At 40.6% G+C, this 27,648-nt stretch overlaps 3 protein-coding genes across 3 annotated transcripts in view; 2 read left to right on the forward strand and 1 right to left on the reverse strand.

The window, feature by feature from the left end:
• The window catches only part of ube2j1 (ubiquitin-conjugating enzyme E2, J1), a 35,505-nt gene extending 22,689 nt beyond the window's left edge, over nucleotides 1-12,816 (reverse strand). Inside the window, exon 1 of the mRNA XM_080452407.1 lies at nucleotides 12,463-12,816. Coding sequence (XP_080308533.1) covers nucleotides 12,463-12,493 — 31 coding nt within the window. The 5' untranslated portion in view covers nucleotides 12,494-12,816. The remainder of the gene's footprint in view (nucleotides 1-12,462) is intronic.
• Nucleotides 12,817-15,473: 2,657 nt separating this feature from the next.
• Nucleotides 15,474-17,910, forward strand: LOC308102719 (E3 ubiquitin-protein ligase TRIM47-like; the record flags this gene model as incomplete). The annotated part of the gene is made up of 1 exon (XM_080452555.1): nucleotides 15,474-17,910. The coding sequence occupies one exon, from the start codon at nucleotides 15,474-15,476 to the stop codon at nucleotides 16,536-16,538; it is 1,065 nt and encodes a 354-aa protein (XP_080308681.1). The 3' UTR covers nucleotides 16,539-17,910.
• Nucleotides 17,911-18,926: 1,016 nt separating this feature from the next.
• Nucleotides 18,927-26,930, forward strand: LOC308102820 (uncharacterized protein; the record flags this gene model as incomplete). The annotated part of the gene is made up of 3 exons (XM_080452676.1): nucleotides 18,927-19,292; nucleotides 21,773-23,120; nucleotides 25,201-26,930. The coding sequence occupies exons 1-3, from the start codon at nucleotides 18,939-18,941 to the stop codon at nucleotides 26,928-26,930; spliced, it is 3,432 nt and encodes a 1,143-aa protein (XP_080308802.1). The 5' UTR covers nucleotides 18,927-18,938.
• Nucleotides 26,931-27,648: the final 718 nt, after the last annotated feature.

The following is a 27,648-nucleotide window of genomic DNA, read 5'->3' on the forward strand; positions in this document are numbered from 1 at the left end:
TACAGTAAAAGCCTGAAGACTACGACACTTCTTCAAATACAGTCTGGATTGTGTGGTGGTATAATTAATAGTAACCCTGTCACAGGCAAATTGAATTGCAGTGAATTAGACTGAATAATGACATTGCTGTTGCCCCCCTCCCAACTATTCCCTTGAATAGAGTACATGGTACATATCCCAGAATGACCCACATACACACCGAGTTACAGCACAACCCGAAATATATTTTCAATACACAGTTCACATAATGTCTGATGAAAAGAAAAACCCAACCAGTGCTTCAAGAAGCACTAGTTCTCATGTATGTGACACGTTATATAACTCTGATTTATGCTCAAGCCAGAAGAAGCCACAGCATTACAAAAGCCTGATGGCACTCATTAAAAGAGTCAAAAGAGAGGCTATTAGCGGAATACGCAGTAAAATCCTCAATGTTAATTTATCCATTGGTAACTCAAGATAGTCAGTGTGTGCCATATCAACACATTACGTTTAATTATGACATCAACATGAAATATTTCCAACTGATTTTGATTGTCTTAATACATAACCTTATTTTTCTTCTTCTTTTGAAACATTTTCTTTCACATCAGGACATTGTATTGATCACAAGACTCATATCAATAACCCACCTATCTCCCAGACTCCCTCCCCAGTCACAGTTTGAATGAATTTAAAATGATGTGCCAGATGTCATTTGTATACAGATGTGAGGAGACTACTATTTATACATTTTATTTTAAAAGAAAAGTCCTCTCTCTCTCACTTATGCCAGTGTGCCAGTGATCACCCTCCCATGTGCCAATGTTGGCACCCGTGCCTAAGGTTGCCTACCCCTGATATAGATGTTTGTTCAGTAACAGGAGTCTCCATGTCTCTTCTGCTCTTTAGTAAGCAGATTGGATACCTATTTTATCCAATCAGGATAGAACTCAGACAGGATACAGATTAAACTAGAAAAAGTGCTCCTCGGAGCACAGTTCTCCGCCAGGTCAGGTAGGTTATTTTGGCCTCCTGGTGGCGCTATAATAGGCCAATGTGAAAAGGGTGCCATTTATTCCTAGGCCGTGCACGGCAATCGGACATGCATTCATGATTTGAGGCATTTTGTTCTAAAAATGTGTTTTGGTAAATTTGACCTGCTGGTTAGTGCTGCACGATTAATCGAAAAAAGATCGTGATCTCGATTCAGACACCTATGCGATCTCGATTTTAAATTATGACGATTTTTTTTTCAATTATATATATATATTTTTTTTGCTTAATATTTTTATATTTACAAGAGAATTGTGTGAGAATCGTGTGAGAATCGTGATCTCAATTCTTATGGAGGAAAATCGTGATTCACATTTGAGCAAGAATCGTGCAGCACTACTGCTGGTGGCTCTATAACAGGCCAATGTTAAAAGGGTGGCATTTGTTCCTCAACGTAGTGCAAATGTGCATTCAAAGTTTCACCGCAATCGGACGCTGCGTTCATGATTCGCGGCATTTTGTTCAAAACGGGCCACTCCTGCAAATATTACATGTCAATGTTAGCCAATCAGGATGGAATATGAAAAATTAAACAGATTCGTTTTGATCACATGACTATAGAGATCATGTGTACCGATTTGCGTGGAATTTGGATCAAATCTGAATGCTTAATATCAAAAAATGTGTTTTACATAAGTCTGCCTCCTGGTGGCGCTATAAAAGGCAAATGTGAAAAATGCAGGGCAAAGGTTTTTCCTTGGCCTCTAGAGAGTGTGCATACAAAGTTTTACACTGATCGGTGCAGTTATAGGTAAAAACACGAATCGGCCTGTTACAGCGCCACCATGAGGCTGATTTGAACATTTTCAAATGGCATTTCTTCCTCGGCCTAATGGGAATGAGTATGCAAAATTTCACGGAAATGGCATGCTGTGTTCATGATTTGAGGCATTTTGTTCGAAACGGAGTACTCCTGCAAACTTTGAAAGGCAATTTTTGCCAATCAGGATGGAATATGAAAAATCAAAAATTAGCCGTTTCTTTTAATGACTATAGAGATACTGTGTACCGATTTGCGGGATTTTGGGCCAAAATCTGTAGGAGTACTGTCCAAAAATGTGTTTTGCACAAATCAGCCTCCTGGTGGCACTATAAAAGGCCTATGTGAAAAATTTGGAGCAGAGGTTCTGCTCTGGCATCCAGGGAGTGTGTGTGCACAGTTTCGCTGTGATCAAGCCACCGGTGCCAGAGATTAGCTGTCCACAAAATGACAGAATGACGGACGGACACACACACGGACGGACGGACGGACAGGGGGTAAAACATACTCTCTCGCCATGCCTTTCGGCCTGGCGGAGACAACAAGTGAAATTGGAAGTGATGACACAAAGAAAAGAGCAGACAAATTTGGAGTTGGAACACTATCAAATTGAAGCTGATAAATGGGTACGCTTTCCTGAAAATGTATTTTCTGTTTATTAAAGAGGGAGAGACAGGGAGAATCCTGTTACTGAACAAACAGCAATGAGTACTATCACAATAGTGCTTAAAGGGGAATACCACTCATTTTCAACATTGAACCATGTCTTTAATACAACTTAGAACTGTTGCGTGGAAATAAGAAAAAAGTCCCCCCCCCATGTTGCCTAGAACTGGATCATTGATTGAGGTCATGTGATCAGTGACATACACACGGTGTACTTTTGGCTGAGAGGGCGGAATGTGTACTGGTTTAACCGGGATTAGACCATGCTTATGGGGGCAGGAGAGGAGACACACTAGCGAATGATGGCGCAGAGAAGGAACCACAGCTGAGGTTGTAAAATGCCCGATTTAGACTTGGTTGCACAGCATGTTGCGCAAACCAAGTATAAATGTACCTCAGCTCTCAGGCTCAAGGCGAGAGACGTGACGAGAGGAAGTAAACACGTTTTTGGTTATGTTAAGGTCAATTACTACTCCATGGAGTCAGGTTATTTTTTTTGGGAAGTCGTGTAGACGCAAAAGGCCCAAGGGATTAGGCGCCAGAAGAAACATCTGCTTGCTTTAACCCCGCCATGACCCTGCCCCGGGCAGCCGCGACATGTTCAAAGCCCTCTGCATTAATCTGAATACTTATATCCTCTCCTCTGTGTGTGGGACGGGGGGACGAAGGGGTCACCAGTCACAGCAGGTGGCGAATTTGATTATTATGACGTTGACTTGGTAGGGTGAGAGCAGAGCAAAGCACTGTTACTCTCAATACAAAATAACTTTGTCATTCTGTGGGTGGTGGGTGCTTGAACGAGGATGGCTGATGAGGATGAGGATGATGATGGTGAGTGTGGGATGGAATGCTGCTGGGTGGACTGGAGGCGTTAGATCAGTGACTTCAGTAACATGATGATGGGTGATGATGATGACGAAAATTAAATGATGGTGGCGATTTGTTTTGATTCGGCCCGGGCTGCCGTCTGCCGACTGCGGAGGCAAGGAAGGATGCAAGGCAAGCCACAGAGGGACAGTCCTAGATGTACAAAGCATCTGATATCTATACAGCTGCCGCTACCTAGCCAGTATTACAATGTTTGTAAATATATACAAAGTGAATACTATAATATTAGTGTCCAGGTAGCTCAGTCGGTACTAGGGCATTAGCCTTTGGACCGCAAGGTTCCGAGTTCGATCCCGGTCACTGGCAACTCTGCGTATGAGGTATATCGGGTATGTCAGGTTGTGTGCCGGTACAAGTACTTGGGGCTGATGGTAGGCATTGTGCTCCAGCTCTGCATTCTCCCAGGGGACTAGCACATTGAAAAGGGGATAGTCTACATCCTCGTTCTCTCACAGCAAACATAGCAGATCAACAAGCTCAGATGCATTGTGATCTTGTAGAAATGCTATTCTGCGTAGAATGAAGTTTAAGTGGCCAAGGGGCAGCAAGACCTGGCCTACAGCTGATTCCTAACAACACTCAAACCATCATCCTGACCTACGATATGAGGTCACAGGCCGCCACGAATGGCAGATGGTGATGTCACAGGGTCGCGTTAACAAAGCGCTTTCCGCAAGGCCAAAGGGGAACGTTTGAGCCCGTTGGAGAGCGCAAGGTCAATTAGGCTCTCCCTCTGTGCGTCACCCCGCAGCCACCGGCCACCAACCAGCACACAGCTGGAAGATGAAACAAAGATCGGGCTGCATTGTGACACATCATGAGCTTGTAGATCTGCAATCCTTGCTATTTTTAAGAAATTAAGGGACATTTTGAAAGATTTTGAGAAATGTTGGTAATTTGCCCAAACAGGTACACCAGGGCATAAATTTTTACTTACAGTAAATGTTAAACTGTGATATTATCAAACATAGATTTCAAACATCAGAAGTCTATATTTCCCAGAAGGAAATGCATGTACCGTAAATTTCGGACTATAAGCCGCGACTTTTTCCCCATTTTTTGACCCTGCGGCTTATATAACGGTGCGGCTTATCTATGGATTTTTACAGCTAACGGCCACTAGGGGACCTCCTAAATCTATGGATTTTACACCCGCGGCTTATAGTCCAGTGCGGCTTATATATGTACAAATCATTCAATTTAGCTGCTGCGGCTTATATTCAGGTGCGGCTTATAGTGCGAAAATTACGGTATTTAATTCGGTCTGACCAGAAGCAGGAAAAAAACATACTGTATCCTCAACAGCCATAGAAATAGCGAAAATAGCAGATGTACAAGCTGACAACGCATCTTGAAGCGAGACGTTGTGAGCTTGTTGATCAACACCTTTATATATACAGATATATATAAAGTAAAAAGTTATCGATAGTTGCAGCCCTACAGAGTAGCTGTGCTAAGTTGACTTTCCCTGATCAAAAGGGGAAATGGTAAAAAGGCTTCCAAACAGAACAGTGAATCCTATGACAAAACCGCTATAGAGCCAAGGAGTCTGAAGGCAAATCCCTCTTCAAACCTTTCTTCTTAAGCAGCCAATTTGGATGAATAGCAAACTGCCAGGCCATCTTCTCTGAGGAGACAGGCAGAGTGTGTGGTACATATCCATCAGAATAATTCATCTACAGAGATGCCAGTTGGCCCAGTTAGTTGCAGTGCGGTATGCGGCAGAGTTATTATAGTTTTGAAATATTCATTAGTTTTAGTTTTTGTTTAGTTTTTCCAGTTCGGTGTCGGTGTTTGATTTCAGTTTCGTTTTAGTTAGTTCTGAAGGAGCCAATTGAAAATTAGGGTCTCGCCTCAAATGCTGAGCCATTCCAATTCATAAAGTGCCAGAGTACACGTTTGCATACTGTACCTGAGAGACAGTGACAATGAAAATGTAGGGGCATGGAAAGTGAGTACAAACTGTATTATGTACCATTTTCTTTTTTTACCCCCCCATTTTCTCCCCAAGTTTAGTTGTTATGCCAATTGATTCCTCCCCACACATATTTCTACATTGTCACTGCTATGCTATCCTACTGACTCACCTACCAGTGAGGAGCCCCCACCAGGAGGACATACATACATACAGTACATGGCTACATGTATGCATGCATGCATGCATGCATGCATGCATGCATGCATGCATGCATGCATGCATGCATGCATGCATGCATGCATGCATACATACATACATACATACATACATACATCTCACAAAAAAAAGAAAAGCTATCAAAATATGCGATCTAGCGTAAGGCCTATTGGCACACGTTTTTAGCTGTGGCGGACCCAGGATGGAGTTATGAAGTTTTTCTTCTGTACCTTTCATCCTATATCATAATATCATAGAAAAGGTAAGAAAACTGTGGTCCAAAATTCCCCTTTAAAAGGGATAGTTCACTCCCAAAATGACTTTGTATCTATCGTTTAGTCACCCGACTTGAATTCATGGATATTTTGTATTTTTTGTCGCATTCCTAAGCCAATAATTTGACGAGCAGTGGGTTCCGGTAGGAGACACAAAAAGTCTCCTTTGTGTCTCCTACCGGAACCGCTGCCTACTGGTCCGCTGGTCATCAAACTATTGGCTTAGGAATGCGACTAAAACAAAAAAATATCCATGAATTCAAGTCTCCATGGGGTGACTAATCGATAGAAAAAAAGTATTTTTTGGGGTGAACTATCCCTTTAAGCTATTAGCCTAATATGACGACAGTGGACATACTGTACAAGCACATGAAATCACCAGCATAGTCCTAAAACATTCAACAACAACAAAATGATTCAACAATTCTACAGAATTCCAGACTCAAACATACAGTATATTATGACTCAAAGATGTACCATGATGTGTTGTGAAATGTGTTTGTAATGTACGGGTAGCACACTTGACCACACACGGCTATGACATCAAAGCCAATGTATGGGTTTGTGCCCCGGTGGTGCTGGAGGTGACAGCGGGGCTGATGTGTGGCGTAAGCCATCCTGACAGCCTCTGTGCGTTAGCAGCCCCCCCTCATCTCCTCTCTCCAAACTGGGCCAATGACTACCCAGCAGGCCTTCACACTAGCCCTCAGAGCCAGGGCTTTTATACCTCCCCCAAGCTATACAGCACCAACGTTGCAGTCGGGTGAAAGCCTCATACGCATGTCTAGAACTGTTCACTTTTCAGGATTGAAATTCAAACATTTGCAAAACATAGCAGCAGATCTACAAGCAAAAAAAAAACGTCACATTTTGAGCTTGTAGATCTGCAATTTTTGATACATTTGTGAGACACTGTAGTATGGTCAATTATGGCATTAATTTAGGCGAAAAAGTTAAAATATGGAGATGACAAGCAAATTACTGTAGAAGTAAATGAGGCATTTACTAGCTAACCATTTGGAACTGTGAAGGAGAGTGCACAGACAAACTCTGTCGAGCGTTTAAGTAGAAAATAGGCTTTGGTCTCTCTCATGTTACCACAAGAATATCTATTCACTATCAATATACCTCTCTGACTACTCTAGCTACTTCACTGTACAATGAATAGCAAAAATAATCGATTCGATCTAAAAGCTCACAGAGTGAACAATTTTTTTTATTTTTGGAGGGGAAGAAATATTGTTTTTGAAAGTCTTTCTTCTGAACACTGAGGCTGTAAAACTAAGCTCATGACTGACTGCAAAGCCACTTTTGCCTCCAAAAAGTCTTCTACTTTGCATAAAGACTGTTACATAATCAAAAGGAATCTTCAGCAAGACACACACAGAGGAGGGGGAGAGAGAGAGAGAGAGAGAGAGAGAGAGAGAGAGAGAGAGAGAGAGAGAGAGAGAGAGAATGCAGGTGATGTTGAGACGAAGTGGAAAGAAACTGTGGATGTGCTGAGACAGAGGGAGACCAACAAAGGAAAGATGAAGAAGAACAGAGAGACAGCAGGGGAGAAAACACTCTAGCATTAAAAGGTCTTCTTATTTAGGTTAGAACTTCGTTTCTAACTCCCTGCATCCCAGCTAGCCGCAATATGACACAATTCATCACCTTCAGTTTCAAGAGAGTGGTGAACCTGCAGCAGAATATCAGACAGTCAGACAGACATACCAGGCTGAGAAAAAAAGCTCCTTTGGGGATGTCTACTTTCTCCCTCCTTCATCCAAACCCTACGGGGAAGGAGGGGGAGGCTCTGGCTTTGAAGACGGCGCCAGCGGTGGCTCAAACTCACGCCTGCCAGACCAGACTCTTCAGGTCATGGGCCCTGATACCTTGGCCCGTGGCTGCAGCTGTCGACGGGGGAGACGGGAAACGTTGTGGGCAATCCATCAGTCCACCACTTCTCTTGGGCGGGTGACAGACTGACTTTTTCTCATGTTCTGATTCCAGTGGCAAGAAGAGCATGGATGTGATTGACACACATCAGTGTGGATCCGTTGACGGATGTCAAGTCAACGGGCCCAATTCATTTCCCACTGTAAAGCAGGAGATCTGGCTGCGTGGTGCAAGATGAATACAGCAAGGCAAGTTGACAGACCAACTGCTGTATCTGAATTAGCATAATGAGGACTCGACTTCAACTTCATGCAAATTAAGTCTGTCCAGAGCAACGGGGCCAGCTAGCGTAACTCAAGATCACACAATCAAACTAGGCAGTGCTGACCAAATATGAATCAAAATGATGTTACTGCATTGCCTTTTTTATGACTCAAATGTCTTCAGAAACATTTTCGCTTGGCTTGGCTGTAAAATGAGATTGTTTGTGACACGGTTGCCATGTTGAATACGTTCCCAGAGCAAAAACCAAGTACCTCCTCCAAGCTCGTAGTACAAAACTCCCTACAGCACCTCCCACTGGCCAGAGCGTTTAGTGGACCAGTGCATGTCAACTCCAGAGTGTCACAGATTCAGTGTGTCACTATTTACAGTGCCAAATGTGCACAGCAGGAGGGAAATTAAACTCTAGGCTACCTCTGGCACTGTCAAAACCATACCATAGTAACCCTACCTGTTGATCCAAATACATCTCCCTGAGAATCTACTAACTACATCAGCCAAGGGACAATCATCATAGCTAATAGGTTGGAAAAGAGTTTCGATGCACTCAGACAAAAATACGTAGGCCTAAACAATCAGAAACACCTGGCTACTTCATCTAGCATCACAAAACAATACATTTGCTTGCTACAGTATATCGTGTATTATTTATCTGATTTGATTAGTTTTCTTTCTTTGTAGCTCTGAGACCAAAATGGACCAAAATGTACTTTTGTTAAAAGCTCAGTGTAAACAAATAGCCTAAGTTTAAGTTAACTTGACTTTGCAGACAGATTTCTTATTTGTATCAGGCTTTCCATTTCTCAGCATGATGTCCCTTCCAATGTTGCTGTCACTGTGCACGGTTGGATTCAGTTTAGGCATTCAGCAGACACTTTTACAAAGTGCAATTGCATTGGAATTGCAAATGCATTGTGACAGACGCTCCATGCCTGTCCCTCCCGTAGAGTGACTGAGCTTCACATCCCGTGCCCATTTTTGGCTCTTACTGCTTCGCTCTTCCAAGTAATAGCTTAGTAAGTGGGAGTGACAAGTTAAAGCCTCTTTCTCCTCTGTCTCACACACATATCTCCTTTACTCCTTTATAATGCTATAATTATAATGCTTTACCCAAGAAATAATTTTGCATAACCCAACATTTGTAGTATTTTGTCACTGGGGCTAGTCTGAGCGCGTTTAACCACTTAAGCCCTATATACTTCATTGTACAATAAATAGTGAAAATAGCCAATCTGTGAGCTTGTAGATTGGCTATTTTCACTGTAAAATAATATAAAAGCATTGACAATGTTTGAAAGCATTTAAAAGTTGTAGCCTACGACATGCCCAAAATAGGGACGCCAGGGCTAATGTGGTTAACCTCTGCTGCTTTCAGCCCACGCGGCTGGAAATAATAGGGAACAAAAGAGAGCTAATCCCACTCTAGACTAATCCCACTAATAGATATAAAACAAAAAAAACAACAACAAAGTGAACTGAAGTACAGCAAGAGAACAACAGAGGCTGACTGGTTTGATCCTCTGAGAGCATACATACAGTATTATGGCATGACTAATCTGGAAGAGAAACAGTATAGTCCATCTGATAAATAACATTAATCAATGACTTCTCGGTAACTGTTCTTGCACGCACATTCTGCGTTTACAGAGGTTGAACAAGAGCTCATGTTGGGTCGATAAGAGCACTGTACAGCTAAAATCACCAAATCAGTGCTAGATCAGTGATCATTTCTCAAATGGAGCTATTGAAGTTTAGATACGATATGCAGATCTCAATATATCATGCAAATATCCTGTTTTTTATTTTATATTGCAAAAACAACAAAGCAAGAACATTGCCATGTCAATTGTTTTCCGATATATTCAAGATTTTCCACAATGACATGCCCAAAATAGGGAGTCCTGGTTGAAAGTGGTTACGGTTCACTGAGAGGCATTAACTTAAAGGGATACTTCACTTTCGGGCCGGGGACACATTTAAAAAAAATATTAAAAATAAATGAAAAAAGTTATGGAAAATTCATGGCCCCCTCACACATTAGTAGGACACTCTAATGCGTGAGGGGGCCATGAATTTTCCATAACTTTTTTCATTTATTTTTTATATTTTTTTTAAATGTGTCCCCGGCCCTAAAGTGAAGTATCCCTTTAACTCTCACAAATGTAAGCAAATAAGAGTTACATTTACACCGATGATTTTATTGTGTACTGCAAAATAATACAGGTGGCGCTTTGTTAGTCAAGTTTAACGGAGCTGTGCAGTAACGTATTTAGTACTAGTCTGACCGCTTTGAAACTAGGAATCTCAACTGAAAACGGAAGATACCCGTTCCAAGTCAGTGAGTCTAAACAAATTTTGAGTGGCAGTCTGGCATATGGAGTAATTTTGCACCTGCTTGCATGTGTGCTTGTTTGTGCATGTGTGTGTGTGTGTGTGTATAAGCTGTTAAGGGCAAAGCAAACATCAAGTTTCCACAACCTACTTAACCCACTAGTTCTACGTGGCATTAACCCACTGCTTATGTTCTTCTCTCTTATCTTGCTTTGGCTTTTGCACAGTTGCAATACCCTCTGAGTCCTGACCTTGACAGTCAGCCAGCCAGCAAATCTATCTCACGCCCTAGTAAATGTTCCATTTCCCCAGAAAAGTTGCTACGCCAAGTGGCAACATAAGAAAGACATTTTGTCAAGTAGCCTAATTAATAATGAATAATAAGGAATATTCTGCTCCATCTAATTGGGTCCTAGTCATAGAACAGTGGAAAGAGGGGAAATGCATAATTAACTGTCACCAAACATTGCTGTAGTGTACTCTTGATAGGGAAACTTTCACTGGCAACATCTCCCAAAGTGACCCCTATGCATTGTTGTTGACTTGGTTGCTTATTGCAGATTGCTGAAGATGTGGTCAAGTTAAGAGATACAGATTTTAATTAAACACCTTAAAACTGTGAATACTCTACAGATAGATACAAATGACCGAATCTAATCTAGCAGACAACACACAAATGGCAAGTACTGGAACTGAGTCGTGAAGCTCGGTAAGGAGGTTTGAAATGAAGAAAGTATTAGTACCACAATTTTGTTTTTAACAGTTTTACTACACGATTAAACGCTTAGTACCACACTGGTTTAAACTTAAAGTATTAAAACAACTGGGTTTACATTTAATTTAATGTATTAGCCTTGGATCAGGACTACCATAGATGTATTTTATTGAGTCTGACTTTTGCTTTCGTATACAAAAGCAAAAGTCAGACTTGATAAAATACATCTATGATAGTCTTGATCCAAGGCTATTAATGTATTAATAGTACCAACTACCAGACTAGTTTAAGTATTAGTATGACACTGCTCTGTTTTCCCATGGGTGTCACATTGTGAAGTACACCATTATAAAACTCAAAAACTAGTACTACTGAACTACTGTACCAGTGTCTGCACCACCTTTTAAGTATTATCACATAAATCCATTCAACGTATGTATTAACCCGTTCATTTAATATATTTAGTTATTAATAGAATGGTTTTAATCAGTGGTGGAAAGTAGCTAAGTACATTCCTCAAGTACTGTACTTAAAGGGATATTTCACTTTCAAAAAAACTTTTGGTCATTTTATCGTCTACTCAGCCTTTTTTTTTTATTGTATTTAATTTTTTTAATTTTCAAAATAAAATATTGAAAATAAATGAAAAAAGTAATCGATAAAACATGGCGCCCTCGCGTATTAAGAGGGCAGGGTGATTCACCAGAACCAAGGACGGGTGTTTTTGATGAATCTAACATGTTAAAAATAGAGTTTGAAGTTATAATGGGTTTGTATAGGAAGGGGGCGTGTCTGATAAAATGAATATCAAATGTCTAAATACTGAATCAAGCAACTTAAAAACGGTCTGGGGGCTCACATAAGCCTGAGTAGACGATACAATGACCCAAAGTTTTTTTTTAAGTGAAATATCCCTTTAAGTACACTTTTGAGGGATTTTTTCTTTACTAGAGTCAGTGTCCAATTGTCAGTACTTTTACTTCTACTTTAGTTATTGGTTACTTTGTAGATTTTGATTATTATTACAAAACATGCATTAACCACTTTAGCCCTGCATACATTTCGGCCATTTGAAAATAGCAGCTATACAGCTCACAATGCTTAACGATGTGACGCATTGTGAGCTTGTAGATCTGCCATTTTCTAAAGATTTGAATACATTTGGAAACTTGGGAAAGGGGACGTTCAGCATGATGAGTACTTTTACTTTTGCTACTTTTAAGTACATTTTGATGCCAACACTTTTGTACTTTTACTCAAATAAATTTAGAATTCCGGACTTATACTTGTAAAAGGGTATTTCTACATTGCAGTATTGATACTTTTACTCAAGTAGAAAATGTGAGTACTTTTTCCACCACTGGTTTTAATCAATATTGTTAGGGGGAAACAATAAGGTAGAAAAAGGACAATGCGGAAGTGTTGTTCGATATGTTTTAGTCACATTATCAATTCAAACTTGAAGAAGTAGAAAGAACAAACAGTTGTAACTTACCAGGACTCTTCAGGTTGTATTTATTCTCCATATAGAGGCGGTATGACGTCTTCTTTAGTGTTTATATTATTAAAATACTGTGAACTTGAGCTTAACTGAGCTCGTTATCAACAAGCTATCAACCTACTGCTAGCTGAGTTAGCCACCTAGCTAGCTAGATGTCAACAAGACAGTCCAGATGACGTGTCGCACACACTATGACCAGTTTACCACATGGGTTGACAGTCTACCCTGGTTAGTCTATATATTGTTGATTCTGATCAGATTAAAATAAAATAAATACCCGGCGGACTTGTTGTTTCACAAGTTTGGTCACAGCTTGCGACGCTGAGCGGTCTGTTTACTGTTAAATGTCAGCCGTGACGTCATGTGTTAAACGTAAACAGGAAGTTCACAGGAGGTTCTTCATGCGAGCTGCTGTTAGACGCGTCTCAGGCATGTTGCTGCCCCCCACAGGTAGATGATAGGAATTGATGGGAAAAAACATAGATAAGTGTGTGCGTGTGTGTGTGAGTGTGTGTGTGTGTGTGTGTGTGTGTGTGTGTGTGTGTGTGTGTGCGTGCCTGCCTGCCTGCGTGCGTGCGTGCGTGCGTGCGTGCGTGCGTGCGTGCGTGCGTGCGTGCGTGCGTGCGTGTGTGTGTGTGTGTGTGTCTGTGTATTCATCTATTTATTTTCATATTATCTTTATTTTGACAGTCCCTCTGTATGTCTCTCTCGGTCTCCATGCTTGGTATTTTGTATGTCTTTATGTAAATTAAAGTATGAAATGTTGCAAATGTCTATGTCCCCAGGAAGCTGGCGTGGTGATCGAGCGTGGCATGGTGAGAGACAGTTGGTCTTGCAGGGCAGAAGCAAAAGTTCAGGTCCCTCAGGGCAAGATAAATCCAGCTGGTTCTTGAGTGGTTTAGATGCTGTATTATATTATAGCACCACTGCCATACAAAGAACCTGCTTAGTATCTTGAGAACCACTGCTATACAGCACCATTTTACAAAGGTGCTCTATAGCCCCAAAAGTGGTTCCCTGTGCATTGTTGACTGTCTAAAAAAAATAAAAATAATAATAATTAAAATTTTGCCCAAAAATCACCAAAAAGCGCTTATAGCTTTAAGCCAAATAATCACTTTTAGAGCTCTGTACCTTTGTTTAGTCTGCATAGAGGTGATGTAATATTGGCCACAGCCTTTTCATCCCTGTTTTTCCATTCCTATCAAATGGTTATTGTTGTTGTTTCATGATAGGAGTGAAAATAAATATTCTGCTCATGCTGAAATAATAGAACTAACTTGATCTGTGTTGCAATTAAATGCCATGTTTTCCTTCCATAACTTATTTTGTCTGATCTAAGTTGATTGGATCTTTCTCTCTGCTAAACACCTACAGGGTTAATCTTTTTTTTTTTTATATATATATGTGGTTAGTTCTTACAAAAATAAAAAGATAATTGTAATTTAGACAGTTACATATTCAAATTAACATCAGGTTCTAGCCCACGATCTATTAGGATGAAAATTATAAATTATATTTTGTGGGTAGGCAGGTGATAAAGAAAATGACATTGGAATTATTTACTTGTCTATTACGCCCTGCTTTTACATTCAGATGAGTATATTTCAACATTTTCAGAGGGTGAAAAAAAGTGGTGAGGAGCTAGCTCATCATGACTAGTACTCGAACAGTACTGAAACACGAGAAAAACCCTTCAATGGAAAACAGCATCTACGTCATCATTATTTAACGGTAGCGAAAATAGCAGATCTACTATTTGCATATGGGTGGGATCCTCTGCTATCTGCACAGCTGCATTTGTGCTCCCTACTCTCTAGTCTATATAGCCACTGAATACAGTGTCAAAGAAAAATTCAAATTTGTTTAAACACTAAACCACTAAACACTAAACCCTGGCAATTAGCCCTAGGGGCTAATTGCCACCCTCCTTTTTATCCCTCTCCTGCTTGTTCATCTTCTATTTTCAGCACGCGACACCATCGTACAACAGAGCATAAATTAAGCATAACATTGGCACCCTCGGTGCCTGGGCCCTCAGCGCACATCAACGGATTGTGCATTATGGGGAAACGTTGTCACACTACAGCACATCAAATACCCCGCACGGTGGCAATTAATGATGTCAAGATGCACATGACGAAAACAGAATAGCATAGGCAAGAGTTTTGTGGCACTACAACAATCAAGTGCGATGTGCATTGATATACTCCTGCAGTTAAAGTGATTGACACTTTGAGCCCTAAAATGATAGGGGCATTGGCAGTGTATTGGGTATTGAAGCGTCCTTTATGCCTCGAAGCGTGTCTATTGGCCTTACTGGATCATTCTAGTCAAGTAAAGGGATTGACTGCACTCTGCATTCCCTCAGAAACCATTTTTGTCTTCTCTCTGTGGTAGTAGGAGACTATAATTGTACTGAACGGTATCACACTCCAACAGGGTTGCAGGAGGGGGGCAAACTGTGAGCAGCCTGCATACCCCCTCTGTGCCCTTGCATTCCTTTTGCTGGGTGGGTGGTGGAGTCAAGGGCCTCAGTTTGTCTCTTATTACTGGTATCAATGTTTTCCCCTGTACATCTGTATGGTTTGAAAAGATTGGGGAAATAAACTTCGGAAATAGACTTTTTAATTAAATGCCTCAGAACATCTTGTCATCTGGGATTTCTATTTGTGCACTAAGCGTGCAATCAACACCTGCCTGCATTGGAGTATGCACCTGTCATTTAATAACATATATTAGATATATTGCATATTTTATCAACCAAAATGTTGTCTTTAAATCATAACCTTTGTTTTAAAGGGGGTTCCTTTGATAAATTCAACAAATATATTCAGGGTAAATCTATTTTTCTACCAATGAATCATAGTGAACTACACACTACCGCTTTAAAGGCATTCCTATCAACACACCCACAACTGTGATGAACCTCCCATGTCATTTGATCTCTGAAGAAATGAACCTTAATTTAGCTCAGTTCTGCATGTCAGACAGTCTGCTGTAAAATGGCGCAGCAAGGAGTTCAACAGTTCTGCTGTTCTATCTGTCTGGGTCAGCTGAAGAATCCAGTGACTGTTCCCTGTGGACACAACTACTGTAAGGGTTGCATTAAAGGCTACTGGGATAAGGAGGATTTGAAAAGAGTCTACAGCTGTCCACAATGCAGAGACACTTTTAACCCAAGACCTGTTCTGAAGAAAAACAGCATGTTGGTTGAATTTATGGAGAGACTGAAGAAGACAGGACTACAAGCTGTTCCTCCAGATCACTGCCATGCTGGACCTGGAGATGTGGTCTGTGACGTCTGCACTGGGAGAAAACTGAAAGCTGTGAAGACTTGCCTTCAGTGTCTGGCCTCTTACTGTGACACTCACCTCCAGCCTCACTATCAGTCTCCTGCCTTTAAGAAACACAAGCTGGTCGAAGCCACCAGCAAGCTTCGGGAGAACATCTGCTCTCGTCATGATGAGCTGAGGAACATTTTCTGTCGTACTGATCAGCAGTGTATCTGTTATCTGTGCTCCTTGGAAAAACACAAAGGTCATGACATGATCTCAGCTGCAGCAGAACGGACTGAGAGACAGAAAGAGCTCAGTAAAAGACAGCAGAACATCCAGCTGAGAATCCAGGAGAGAGAGAAAGACATGAAGGTGCTTCAGCAGGAGGTGGAGTCGATCAATCACTCTGCTGACAGAGAAGTAGAGGACTGTGACGCCGTCTGTACTGAAGCTGTGAGGCTCATCACTTGCATTAAGAGAACACAATCTGAGGAGAGGGAGCGGATTAGAGGCCAGCAGAAACGTGATCTGAGTGAGGCTGAAGAACCGAGGAAGCGTGTGGAGCAGCAGATTACTGAACTGAGGAGGAGACATGCTGAGCTGGAGCAGCTCTCACACACAGAGGATCACATCCATTTTCTACGCAGTTACACCTCCATGACAAGGATCGGTGCATCAACACTTCAATTCAATCCAATGGAGCTTTATTACATTGAGAAAACAATAAAAGAATATGTTTACATTGCCAAAGTAATGACAGCAGCAATGTCCTTCCTCTACTCCCTACTTTGAAGATGTGACTATAGAATAAACTAGAAGACAGATAAAGAGATAAACTAGAAGACATTCTTAAAGAGGAAGACACAATCATATTAGAGAGTAGATGTTTTACTGTCAACATCACCAGAGACAAAAACCAGAGCTGAGTTCTTTCAGTATTCATGTTCAATCACACTGGATCCAAACACAGCAGAACAACGCCTGTCTCTGTCTAAAGGGAAAACAGAAAACAGAAAAGTAACACTAAGGAACGGACAGCAATCATCACCCAGAGAGATTCATTGAATGGTTTCAGGTTCTGAGTAGAGACGGTCTGACTATATTGACATAGTTGACATAGGTCTGACACTATGTTAATATAGCAGTCTCATATAAATGACAAATCTTGGTCTTTCAAGTGTTCTAAAGAAGGTTTTTCAGACACAGAAATCCCAGGTCCTGTGTCATCCAGAGTAGGAGTGTACCTGGATCAGTGGATAACAGTGCAGTTACTCTGTCCTTCTATAGCATCTCTGACCACATTCAACCAGAGCCTCTATCCTGGATTTTGGTTCTGATCACTTTGTGAAGGTTCTGCTGAGTTGTGTAATTTGTAATAGAGCAGATATAGTGCTCCTCCCTCTTGCCAACTGACAATAAGGTGTTTCCTTGTTTAAAAATATATATAGGCCTATATCCTACAGTAGTATATATTTCTTGTTGGAGGTTATTTTATTATTAGTATTGAAAATGTTCCTAGTATATGATGCCCATTAAGTGTCATCACATTAGTGTATAGAATTATTTTGTTTGTCATTGTGTTTTGAGAGTATTTGTATTTTTTCTTTTTAAGACACTTTTCGTCTTTGTATTCTGGTTTCATCCCAAAACAATAACAACTTTGGTCAATAGGTGGCAGTGCAAGACCATGGTTCACACTAGCTCTGGTCCATAGTAACCGCGCTTCACCAGGCTTTTCCACCGCGGACGGACCAGAGCTAGGTTCACACCAGGTTCACCTTCTGGGACAGTAGTCCCAAAATAATCATATTTGACCTGGAGACCCCCCCAAAATAATTATATTTAAACTATTTCAACTGCATGCGCTGCTGGCCTTCTGCCAACCGTTGCCATAGCCTGTAAACTTGTAACCTGTAGAGCTCAATTATTACTCAATTATTATTCAAGACAACTTGTACAAACATTGTAAAATTAGAGATCGAGGAATCAATAAATAATGTCTCTCATCTTTTTGTCATATCTGAGTCATTTTGTCATTCTGTCCGGATGCTGTAACTTTTATTGTTCTCTTTTTCATGAAGTCATGCATTTGCATTTCTGAAGAAAAAATTGGGCTTTGGGCTTTATGCCATCTTGTAATTATCCTGAGCATTAAAAATCATCAATTGGCTATTTGATTCATTATGTCAAATAACGTTCACTTAAGTTGTTTTAATCAACAACACGTCTTACATGATGCTTTGTTCTATGAACAAAACTGCTTCATAACATCAACATCAAATGTTAGTGTAACTCATACTGTAATAGTGTTATTCAATCATCTCACCACACTGTGGCACAATATATTCACCTGTATGTAAGTTCTCTCTCCACAGTGAGTTTTAAATCTTGGTCTGTCTGTCGGTTTGAACTCTCAGTTATTTCATTATTTAATTAATTATGCATGTGCCTATACTAATAGTAACTGTAAAAATTCATTTATTGAACTTCATTTTACAAGAATGGCAGAGAAAATCATAAAATAGCGTTCAACAATCCACATATTCATCATTCAGCTTGTCTGTCCCTTGTCCCTTGTCCCTACTGGCCTACTGGATCATTCTAGACAAGTAAAGGGATTGACTGCACTCTGCATTCCCTCAGAAACCATTTTATCTTCCCTTTGTGGTAGTAGGAGACTATAATTGTACTGAACAACAGTATCACACCCCTACAGTTTAGACAAAAATAAAAAATAAATGCCTCAGAACAGAAGATTATCCTGTTCATAGATCCTGTAAATAGATTATACTTAGAAAAAGATCGCTTAAGTCATCTGAACTTTGTATTTGTGCACTAGGCAGGCAATCAGCACCTGCCTGGCCTGCATTGTAGTATTGGAATTGTCATTTAACAAAATACATTAGATATATTACATTTTTTATCGTCCCTAAATGCCAGTGTCTGATGTCTCTATTTTTTGGTTAAGGGGGTTCCTTTGATAAATTCAACAAATATATTGACTCATATAACAGGGTAAATCTATGTCTTCCAATGAATCATAGTGAACCACTCACACTGCCTCTTTAAAGACCTTTGACCACATTCCTATCAACACACCCACAACCAGGAAGAACCTCCCATGTCATGTGATTTATCAAGAAGTGAAACTGTACTTTGCTCAGTTCTGTGTATCATACAGTCTGCAGTAAAATGGCGCAGCAACTGGACCAGGAACAGTTCTGCTGTTCTATCTGTCTCGATCAGCTGAAGGATCCAGTGACTGTTCCCTGTGGACACAACTACTGTATGGGCTGTATTAAAGGCTGCTGGGATCGGGAGGATCAGAAGGGAGTCTACAGCTGTCCACAGTGCAGAGAGACTTTTAACACAAGGCCTGTTCTGAAGAAAAACAACATGTTGGCTGAAGTGACGGAGACACTGAAGAAGACAGGACTACAAGCTGTTCCTCCTGATCACTTTCATGCTGGACCTGGAGATGTGGTCTGTGATGTTTGCACTGGGAGAAAACTGAAAGCTGTGAAGACTTGTCTTCAGTGTCTGGCCTCTTATAGTAGGGGGTACTAAGCACAAAAAATGGCCAAATCGTTACGCGGCGGATAAAAGCATGAAATTTGATACAGATGTCCCTTGGGTCATCCTAAAACATCCTAGAAGGGGTGCCCAAAAAAATCTTAAACAGGAAGTGACTTATGGACAAAATTCAAAATGGCCACCTAAACTGTTGACCGTTGACTCAAAAGACACCAAAAGAATCTCCAAAAAGCATAAAATTTGGCACATATGTCCCTTGGGTCATCCTAAGACATCCTAGAAGGGGTGCCCAAAGGAATCTGAAACAGGAAGTGAGTTATTGACTAAATTGAAAATGGCCGCCTAGTGTTGTCGATTGACTCAAAAGACAACTAAAGAATCTCATAAAAGCATACAATTTGGCACACATGTCTTTTTGGTCATCCTAAGACATCCTAGAAGGGGTGCCCAAAGAAATCTTAAGCAGGAACTGAGTTATTGACCAAATTGAAAATGGCCGCCTACAGTGTTATCTATTGACTCAAAAGACAACTAAAGAATCTCATAAAAGCATACAATTTGGCATACATGTCCCTTGGGTCATCCCAAGACATCCCAGAAGGGGTGCCCAAAAAAATCTTAAACAGGAAGTGAGTCATTGACAAAATTGAAAATGACCGCCTACAGTGTTGTCGATTGACTCAAAAGACAACTAAAGAATCTCATAATGGCATACATGTCCCTTGGGTCATCCTAAGACATCCTAGAAGGGGTGCCTGAAATTATCTGAAACAGGAAGTGAGTTATTGACTAAATTGAAAATGGCTGTGTACAGTCTTGACAGATGATGCAAAAGACACTCATAAAAAATAATCTCATAAAAGCATGAAATTTGGTACAAATGTCCCTTGGGTGATCTGAATGCATCCTAAGGGGTGCCAAAAAAAGTTTGAATAGTCTCTCAATGGAAAACACTCCTCCCACACGGGCTGCACTGCTACAATATTCAAATCGAGCAGCCAATCTAGCATTTGGTCCAGAAGCCTGAAAGCTATGCAATCTCTACCATCTCCTGACAAATAAATTAAAGTCGCTGATTCGTGGACACCTTTATGGACACTCTTGCCAGAGGCTGCTTAAGTTTGTAGAGAACTCAAGTGTGGCTGCAAAGCTGAGCCCTTCTGTTCGAGAAAGTGTAGATGCCGGGATGCTGGGTTACCTTGCAGAGCATTATGCCAATGTGCTGGTAATTGCGAAATGGCACACATGAATACATGTAGTTACTAAACACTAATCACAAAAAAACAGTAATGATCAAGAAGAAAATACATGAGAAGATAGAGTGTAAAACAAGCAAGAAGATGTAAAGTGCAAAATAAATAAGATGCAGAGAGTAAAATAAGAATATGCAGAGTAAGATAAGATGCAGAGTAAAATAAATGAGAATATGCAGAGAGTTAGATAAATAAAGAAGATTCAAAGAGTACAATACAAAGATTATGCAGAAAGTAAAATAAATAAGTGATGTAGAAATGAAAACAGAAGGTAGACTACAAAATACGGCAAGTTATGCACTGCATAACCTGTCGTATTGAGTCTGCATAATATGCAGACTGCCATGGTCAACTGTTTAAACAGCCATTTAGAATTTCTTCAACATGGTCCCTTCCTAAAAAGTTTAATAAACAAGCAAACAAATAAATAACCCCTTCTAGGATATATTAAGAAGCACTCAATGTACGTACCAAATTATACACTTTTATGACGTCCCCTTATGTTTTCTTTTGTGTCAACTGCTTTTAGGCGGTCACTTCCTGTTTAAAACCTTTTTGGGCACCCCTTGTAGGATGCGTTCAGATCACCCAAGGGACATTTGTACCACATTTCATGCTTTTATGAGATTCTGTAGGTATCTTGCATCATCTTTCAACACTGTAGGCGGACATTTTCAATTTAGTCAATAACTCACTTCCTGTTTCAGATTATTTTTGGCACCCCTTCTAGGATGTGTTAGGATGACCCAAGGGACATATGTGCCAAATTGTATACTTTTTGGAGATTCTATAGGCTTTTTGAGTCAATCGCCAACACTGTAGGCGGCCATTTTCAATTTAGTCAATAACTCACTTCCTGTTGAAGACTTTTTTGGGCACCCCTTCTAGGATGTCTTAGGATGACACAAGGGACATGTGTGACACATTTTATACTTTTTGGAGATTCTTTAGTTGTCTTTTGAGTCAATCGACAACACTAGGCGGCCATTTTCAATTTGGTCAATAACTCACTTCCTGTTTCAGATTTTTTTGGGCTCCCCTTCTAGGATGTCTTAGGATGACCCAAAGGACATGTGTGCCACATTTTATGCTTTTTGGAGATTATTTTGGTGTCTTTTGAGTCAACGGTCAACAGTTTAGGAGGCCATTTTGGATTTTGTCCATAAGTCACTTCCTGTTTAAGATTTTTTTGGGCACCCCTTCTAGGATGTTTTAGGATGACCCAAGGGACATCTGTATCAAATTTCATGCTTTTATCCGCCGCGTAACGATTTTTCACTTAGTACCCCCTACTGTGACACTCACATCCAGCCTCACTATCAGTCTCCTGTCTTTAAGAAACACAAGCTGGTCAAAGCCTCCAGCAAGCTTCAGGAGAACATCTGCTCTCGTCACGACGAGGTGAGGAAGATTTTCTGTCGTACTGATCAGCAGTGTATCTGTTATCTGTGCTCCATGGAAGAACACAAAGGTCACGATATGATCTCAGCTGCAGCAGAACGGACTGAGAGAAACAAAGAGCTCAGTACAAGTCGGCAGAACATCCAGCTGAGAATCCAGGAGGGAGAGAAAGACGTGAAGGCTCTTTACCAGGAGGTAGAGTCTATCAATCACTCTGCTGATAGAGCAGTGGAGAACAGTGACACTATCTATACTGAGCTCATCACTTCCATTGAGAGAAAACGATCTACGTTGAGGGAGCTGATCAGAGACCAGCAGAAACGAAAAGTGAGTGAGGCTGAAGAAATGAGGATGTGTGTGGAGCAGGAGATAACTGAATTGAGGAGGAGACATGCTGAGCTCGAGCAGCTCTCACACACAGAGGATCACATCCATTTTCTACACAGTTACACCTCCCTGCCAAGGATCGGTAAATCAACACACCCAGTCAGGAGCAAAGTCTGTCCTCTGCGCTACTTTGAAGATGTGACTGTGGCTGTGTCAAAGGTGAGAGGTAAACTACAACACATTCTTAAAGAGGAAGAGACAATCATGTCAACATCACCAGAGCCGAAAACCAGAGCTGAGTTCTTACAGTATTCATGTTCAATCACATTGGATCCAAACACAGCAGAACAACGCCTGTCTCTGTCTAAAGGGAACAGAAAAGTAACATTTGACTACGAACAGCTATCATTATACCCTCATCACCCAGAGAGATTCAATAAATGGCATCAGGTTCTGAGTAGAGACCGCCTGACTGGACGCTGTTACTGGGAGGTAAAGTGGAGTGGAAAATGTGTTAATATAGCTGTCTCATATAAAGATATCAGCCGAACAGGAACCCGTGATGAGTGTGGATTTGGATTAAATGACAAATCTTGGTCTTTCGAGTGTTCTAATGAAGGAGGTTGTGTTTTCAGCCACAGAGGCATTGAAACTCAAATACCAGGTCCCGTGTCATCCAGAGTAGGAGTGTATCTGGATCACAGTGCAGGTACTCTATCCTTCTACAGCATCTCTGAGTACTTCTATGGCATCTCTGACACCATGACTCTCCTCCACAAAGTTCAGACCACATTCACACAGACCCTCTATCCTGGATTTTGGCTCCGATCACTTACTGATGGAGGCTCTGCTGAGTTGTGTAATCTGTAATCGATCAGATCTAGCGCTCCTCCCTCATGACAGAACAGAAAAAATATGTTTTTTAAGGCTTTTGTTTCCATGTCAACATTCACCAAACAAACACCAAAAGGTCAGCATTTACAACTTCTAAAACAAACAACAAGAAGTCAAACTGACCAACTGACAAGAAGGTGTTTCCTTGTTTAGAAATACATATTTCTTGTTGGAAGTTATTTTATTATTAGTTTTGAAAATGTTCCTAGTATACTGTATTTAGAGCTCAATCATTAGACAATTCTTGAACATTGTAAAATGTGAGATTAAGGAATCAATGAATAATGTTTTCATTCTGTTTTGTTGATGGAGAAGATATGTTTTTCATCTCTTTGTCATATCTTTGTCATTTTCTCATCCTGTCTGGATGTTGTAACTGTTATTGTTCTTTCTTTTTCATGAAGTCATACATTTGCATATGTGAAAAAAATTGGGTTTGGGCTTTATGCCATCTTACAATTATCCTGAGAATTAAAAATCATCAATTGTCAATTTGATTCATTATTTCACATAACGTTCATTTACGGTTTTTGTTTTATCAACAACGCAAGTCTAACATGATGCTTCATTAGAACAAAATGTTAGTATAATTCATATTGTATTTTGTTATTCAATCATCTTACCACACTGTAGCACTATACTGTATAATCATCAACCTGTAAGTTCTCTCTCCAGTGAGTTTTATCTCTTGGTCTGTGAGTAGGTTTATGCTCAGTTATTTCATTATTGAATTAATTATAAATTTGCCTATACTAATAACGATTAACTGTACAAATTCATTTATTGAACTTCATTTTGTTGGAAATTCCATGGAAATTCTGGTACAAGAGTCAGGTAGTTTCATTGTACTAAGTAATTATGGACAGAAGGGGGTGTTGCTCACATTACGCCTCAGTTTTTGCAGTAAACCCTGGTTCATTTAGGAATGGGTTTGTGACCAATGCACACCAGTCCTCCCTTAAGCCATTATAATTTAATGTAGGATTACAATGGTTATATTGCAAATATCCTTACACCTGACCCAGCAAGCCAGATTACGTCTTTAGAACGTTAAGAAGTCCACCCCATCGCTGCTCAGGCTCCTGGGATATCTGCTGCCTCAAAAGCCACAGGGAAGGGAATTACCTATGTCCGTGTGGTGGTGAAAGGCCTTGGACCAGGACGGTTGGCTTCCATCAAAGGTTTGACCATGGGAGGTCTGGAGGTGTTGTCCATCACAGACAACACCCCTGTACCCCACAATGGATGTCACTCACGGAAAGCCAGAAGGATGTGACCAGTCAAATACCATCTCAGACCAAACCATGGAAGAAATAAATATGTCAATTCTCACCTTGGTTGCACAAAATAATACAGTAATAATAATAATAATAATAATACGTGTACAGCCATTTAGATATCCTCAGTTCAGTGGTTCTCAAACCTTTTCATATCAGACCCCTAAAATTAATATGTATTTGGCCGCTGACCCCCATCAGAAAATACTTTGTGCCAGAGACAACCATACACGATTTGTGTTGTTGAAAAGTTTCAAAAATATTCAAAATGTGTAAGAAAATACAAAGATTCTCCACGCCTCACACCGTGACATGTTGTGAACTTGTAGATCAGCTATTTTCAAATAGCTCATGTATGTAGGTTTAAAATGGTTCAACTGATTTTGTGCAATGTTAATAATAATTTTGCTAGGAGATTTCAGTAGCAACTTATTTTAGTTGAAATAAGGTAATATTCTGAGACAGATATGACCAGTTATGATATTAGTTTAGTTTAGTTTAGTTCATATTTCTGCTAGTTTAATCAAATATGCAAATTGTTTCATTAACTATGCACAATACAAAAATATCCCAAGTAGAAATGGATTCTACGTCAGAAATGGCCTGGGGATCAACTGAGGAAAGAGTGATACACCCGTTCATCAGATTGTTACAGCTTTTGCCCTCTCTGCATAATGAACAGTGAACTACACACTGCCTCTTTAAACGCCCTCCTTTTGACGCACTCACAACTAGGAATAACCTCCCCATGTTATGTGATCTCTGAAGATATTAATATGAACTTGGCTCAGTTCTGTTATGTTTGTCAGACAGTCTGCAGTAAAATGGCGCAGCAAGGAGTTCAACTGGACCAGGAACAGTTCTGCTGTTCTATCTGTCTGGATGTACTGAATGATCCAGTGACTGTTCCCTGTGGACACAACTACTGTATGGGCTGTATTAAAGGCTGCTGGGATCTGGAGGATCTGAAGGGAGTCTACAGCTGTCCACTGTGCAGAGAGACTTTTAACACAAGACCTGTTCTGAAGAAAAACAACATGTTGGCTGAAGTGATGGAGACACTGAAGAAGACAGGACTACAAGCTGTTCCTCCAGATCAATGCCCTGCTGGACCTGGAGATGTGGTCTGTGATGTTTGCAGTGGGAGAAAACTGAAAGCTGTGAAGACTTGTCTTCAGTGTCTGGCCTCTTACTGTGACACTCACCTCCAGCCTCACTATCAGTCTCCTGCCTTTAAGAAACACAAACTGGTCAAAGCCTCCAGCAAGCTTCAGGAGAACATCTGCTCTCGTCACGACGAGGTGAGGAAGATTTTCTGTCGTACTGATCACCAGTGTATCTGTTATCTGTGCTCCATGGAAGAACACAAAGGTCACAATATGATCTCAGCTGTAGCAGAACGGACTGTGAGACAGAAAGAGCTCAGTAAAAGACAGCAGAGCATCCATCTGAGAATCCAGGACAGGGAGAAAGACGTGAAGGTGCTTCACCAGGAGGTGGAGTCTATCAATCACTCTGCTGACAGAGCAGTGGTGAACAGTGACACCATCTTTACTGAGCTCATCACTTCCATTGAGGCAAGACGATCTGACGTGAGGGAGCAGATCAGGGACCAGCAGAAAAGTGGAGTGCGTCGGGCTGAAGAACTGAGGAAGTGTGTGGAGCAGGAGATTACTGAACTGAGGAGGAGACATGCTGAGCTGGAGCAGCTCTCACACACAGAGGATCACATCCATTTTCTCCACAGTTACATCTCCCTGCCAAAGATCAGTGAATCTACAGACCCAGTCAGCAGCATTGCCTCTCCTGTGAGCTACTTTGAATACTTGACTGCGGCTGTGTCAAAGTTGGGAAATAAACTACAACACATACTTAAAGAGGAAGGGCCAAATGTGTCAATGACACAGAATAGATGGGATGTTATAGAGTCGACAACATGCCCAGAGCCCAAGACCAGAGATGACTTCTTTCAATATTCATATCCATTCACACTGGATCCAAACACAGCACAAAAACGCCTGTCTCTGTCTAAAGGGAACAGAAAAGTAACTCTGATGAATGGAGGACAATCATATCCTCATCACAGAGAGAGATTCATTCAATGCTTTCAGGTTCTTAGAAGAGATTGCCTCACTGGACGCCGTTACTGGGAGATAGAGTGGAGAGGTCTCCTTGTTATAGCAGTCTCATATAAAGATGTTAGAATATGTGAATGTGGATTTGGATTCACTGACAATTCCTGGTCTTTACAATGTCTCAAAGGAGGTTCTGTTTTTAGACACAGAGGCATTGACACTCAAATCCCAGGTACTGTGTCATCTAGAGTAGGAGTGTACCTGGATCACATTGCAGGTACTCTGTCGTTCTATAGCATCTCTGACACCATGACTCTCCTTCACAAAGTCCAGACCACATTCACCCAGACCCTCTATCCTGGATTTTGGCTTCAGTCACCTAATGGAGCCTCTGCTGAATTGCACTTTTCGACTCCAGAATAATTCATTTCATTGTGTGAATGAAATGAATTACACACACACACACTTATTATTATATATTATTATTATTATTATTATTATTATTTGTTACAGTTGAATATTGAAAGAAGGTATTTGTTCTACACTCTTATCATGATTATTTATGTCCCTTGCCTTGAATGACCTTCATATTTAAAGGTTTGCTCTGCAAGGGAAGAGGACATCTTGTGTCACATATCCTATGTGACTTTATTTGTGCTCACCTAAGACAGCAAGATAAGATGATATCATGATGTGAGAAAAATTGGGCATCATCAGTGGTTCTCAAACCTTTTCATGCCAAATGTATATACATTTGGCCATGGACCCCCATCTGAAAATATTTTGTGCCAGGGACCACATTGTGTAAAAAATATATATTTAAAAAATAGCAGATCTACAAGCTGATTATGGATGTGGATAATTATGTAGATATCTTTGATTGATTCTTCTTTTTGTCTTTGCTCTCCCTCTCGATGCCCCCCCCCACCTTTCTTTCTTTCTTTCCTGGAAAACAAAAAAATTATGGAGTTTGCACGAAAATACAATTTTACCCTCTGATTTGCACATGTAAACCTGTGATGTGACAATAAATCTGATTCTGATTCTGAGGTACTGTCTTTCTACTACAACACAACTCTCCTCCACAAAGTTCAGACCACATTCATTGTCTTGCTGAGTTTTCAAATAGATCAGATATAGC

Source organism: Gymnoscopelus braueri (assembly GCF_963280865.1).
Source record: "Gymnoscopelus braueri genome assembly, chromosome: 16".
Lineage (NCBI taxonomy): Eukaryota > Metazoa > Chordata > Actinopteri > Myctophiformes > Myctophidae > Gymnoscopelus > Gymnoscopelus braueri.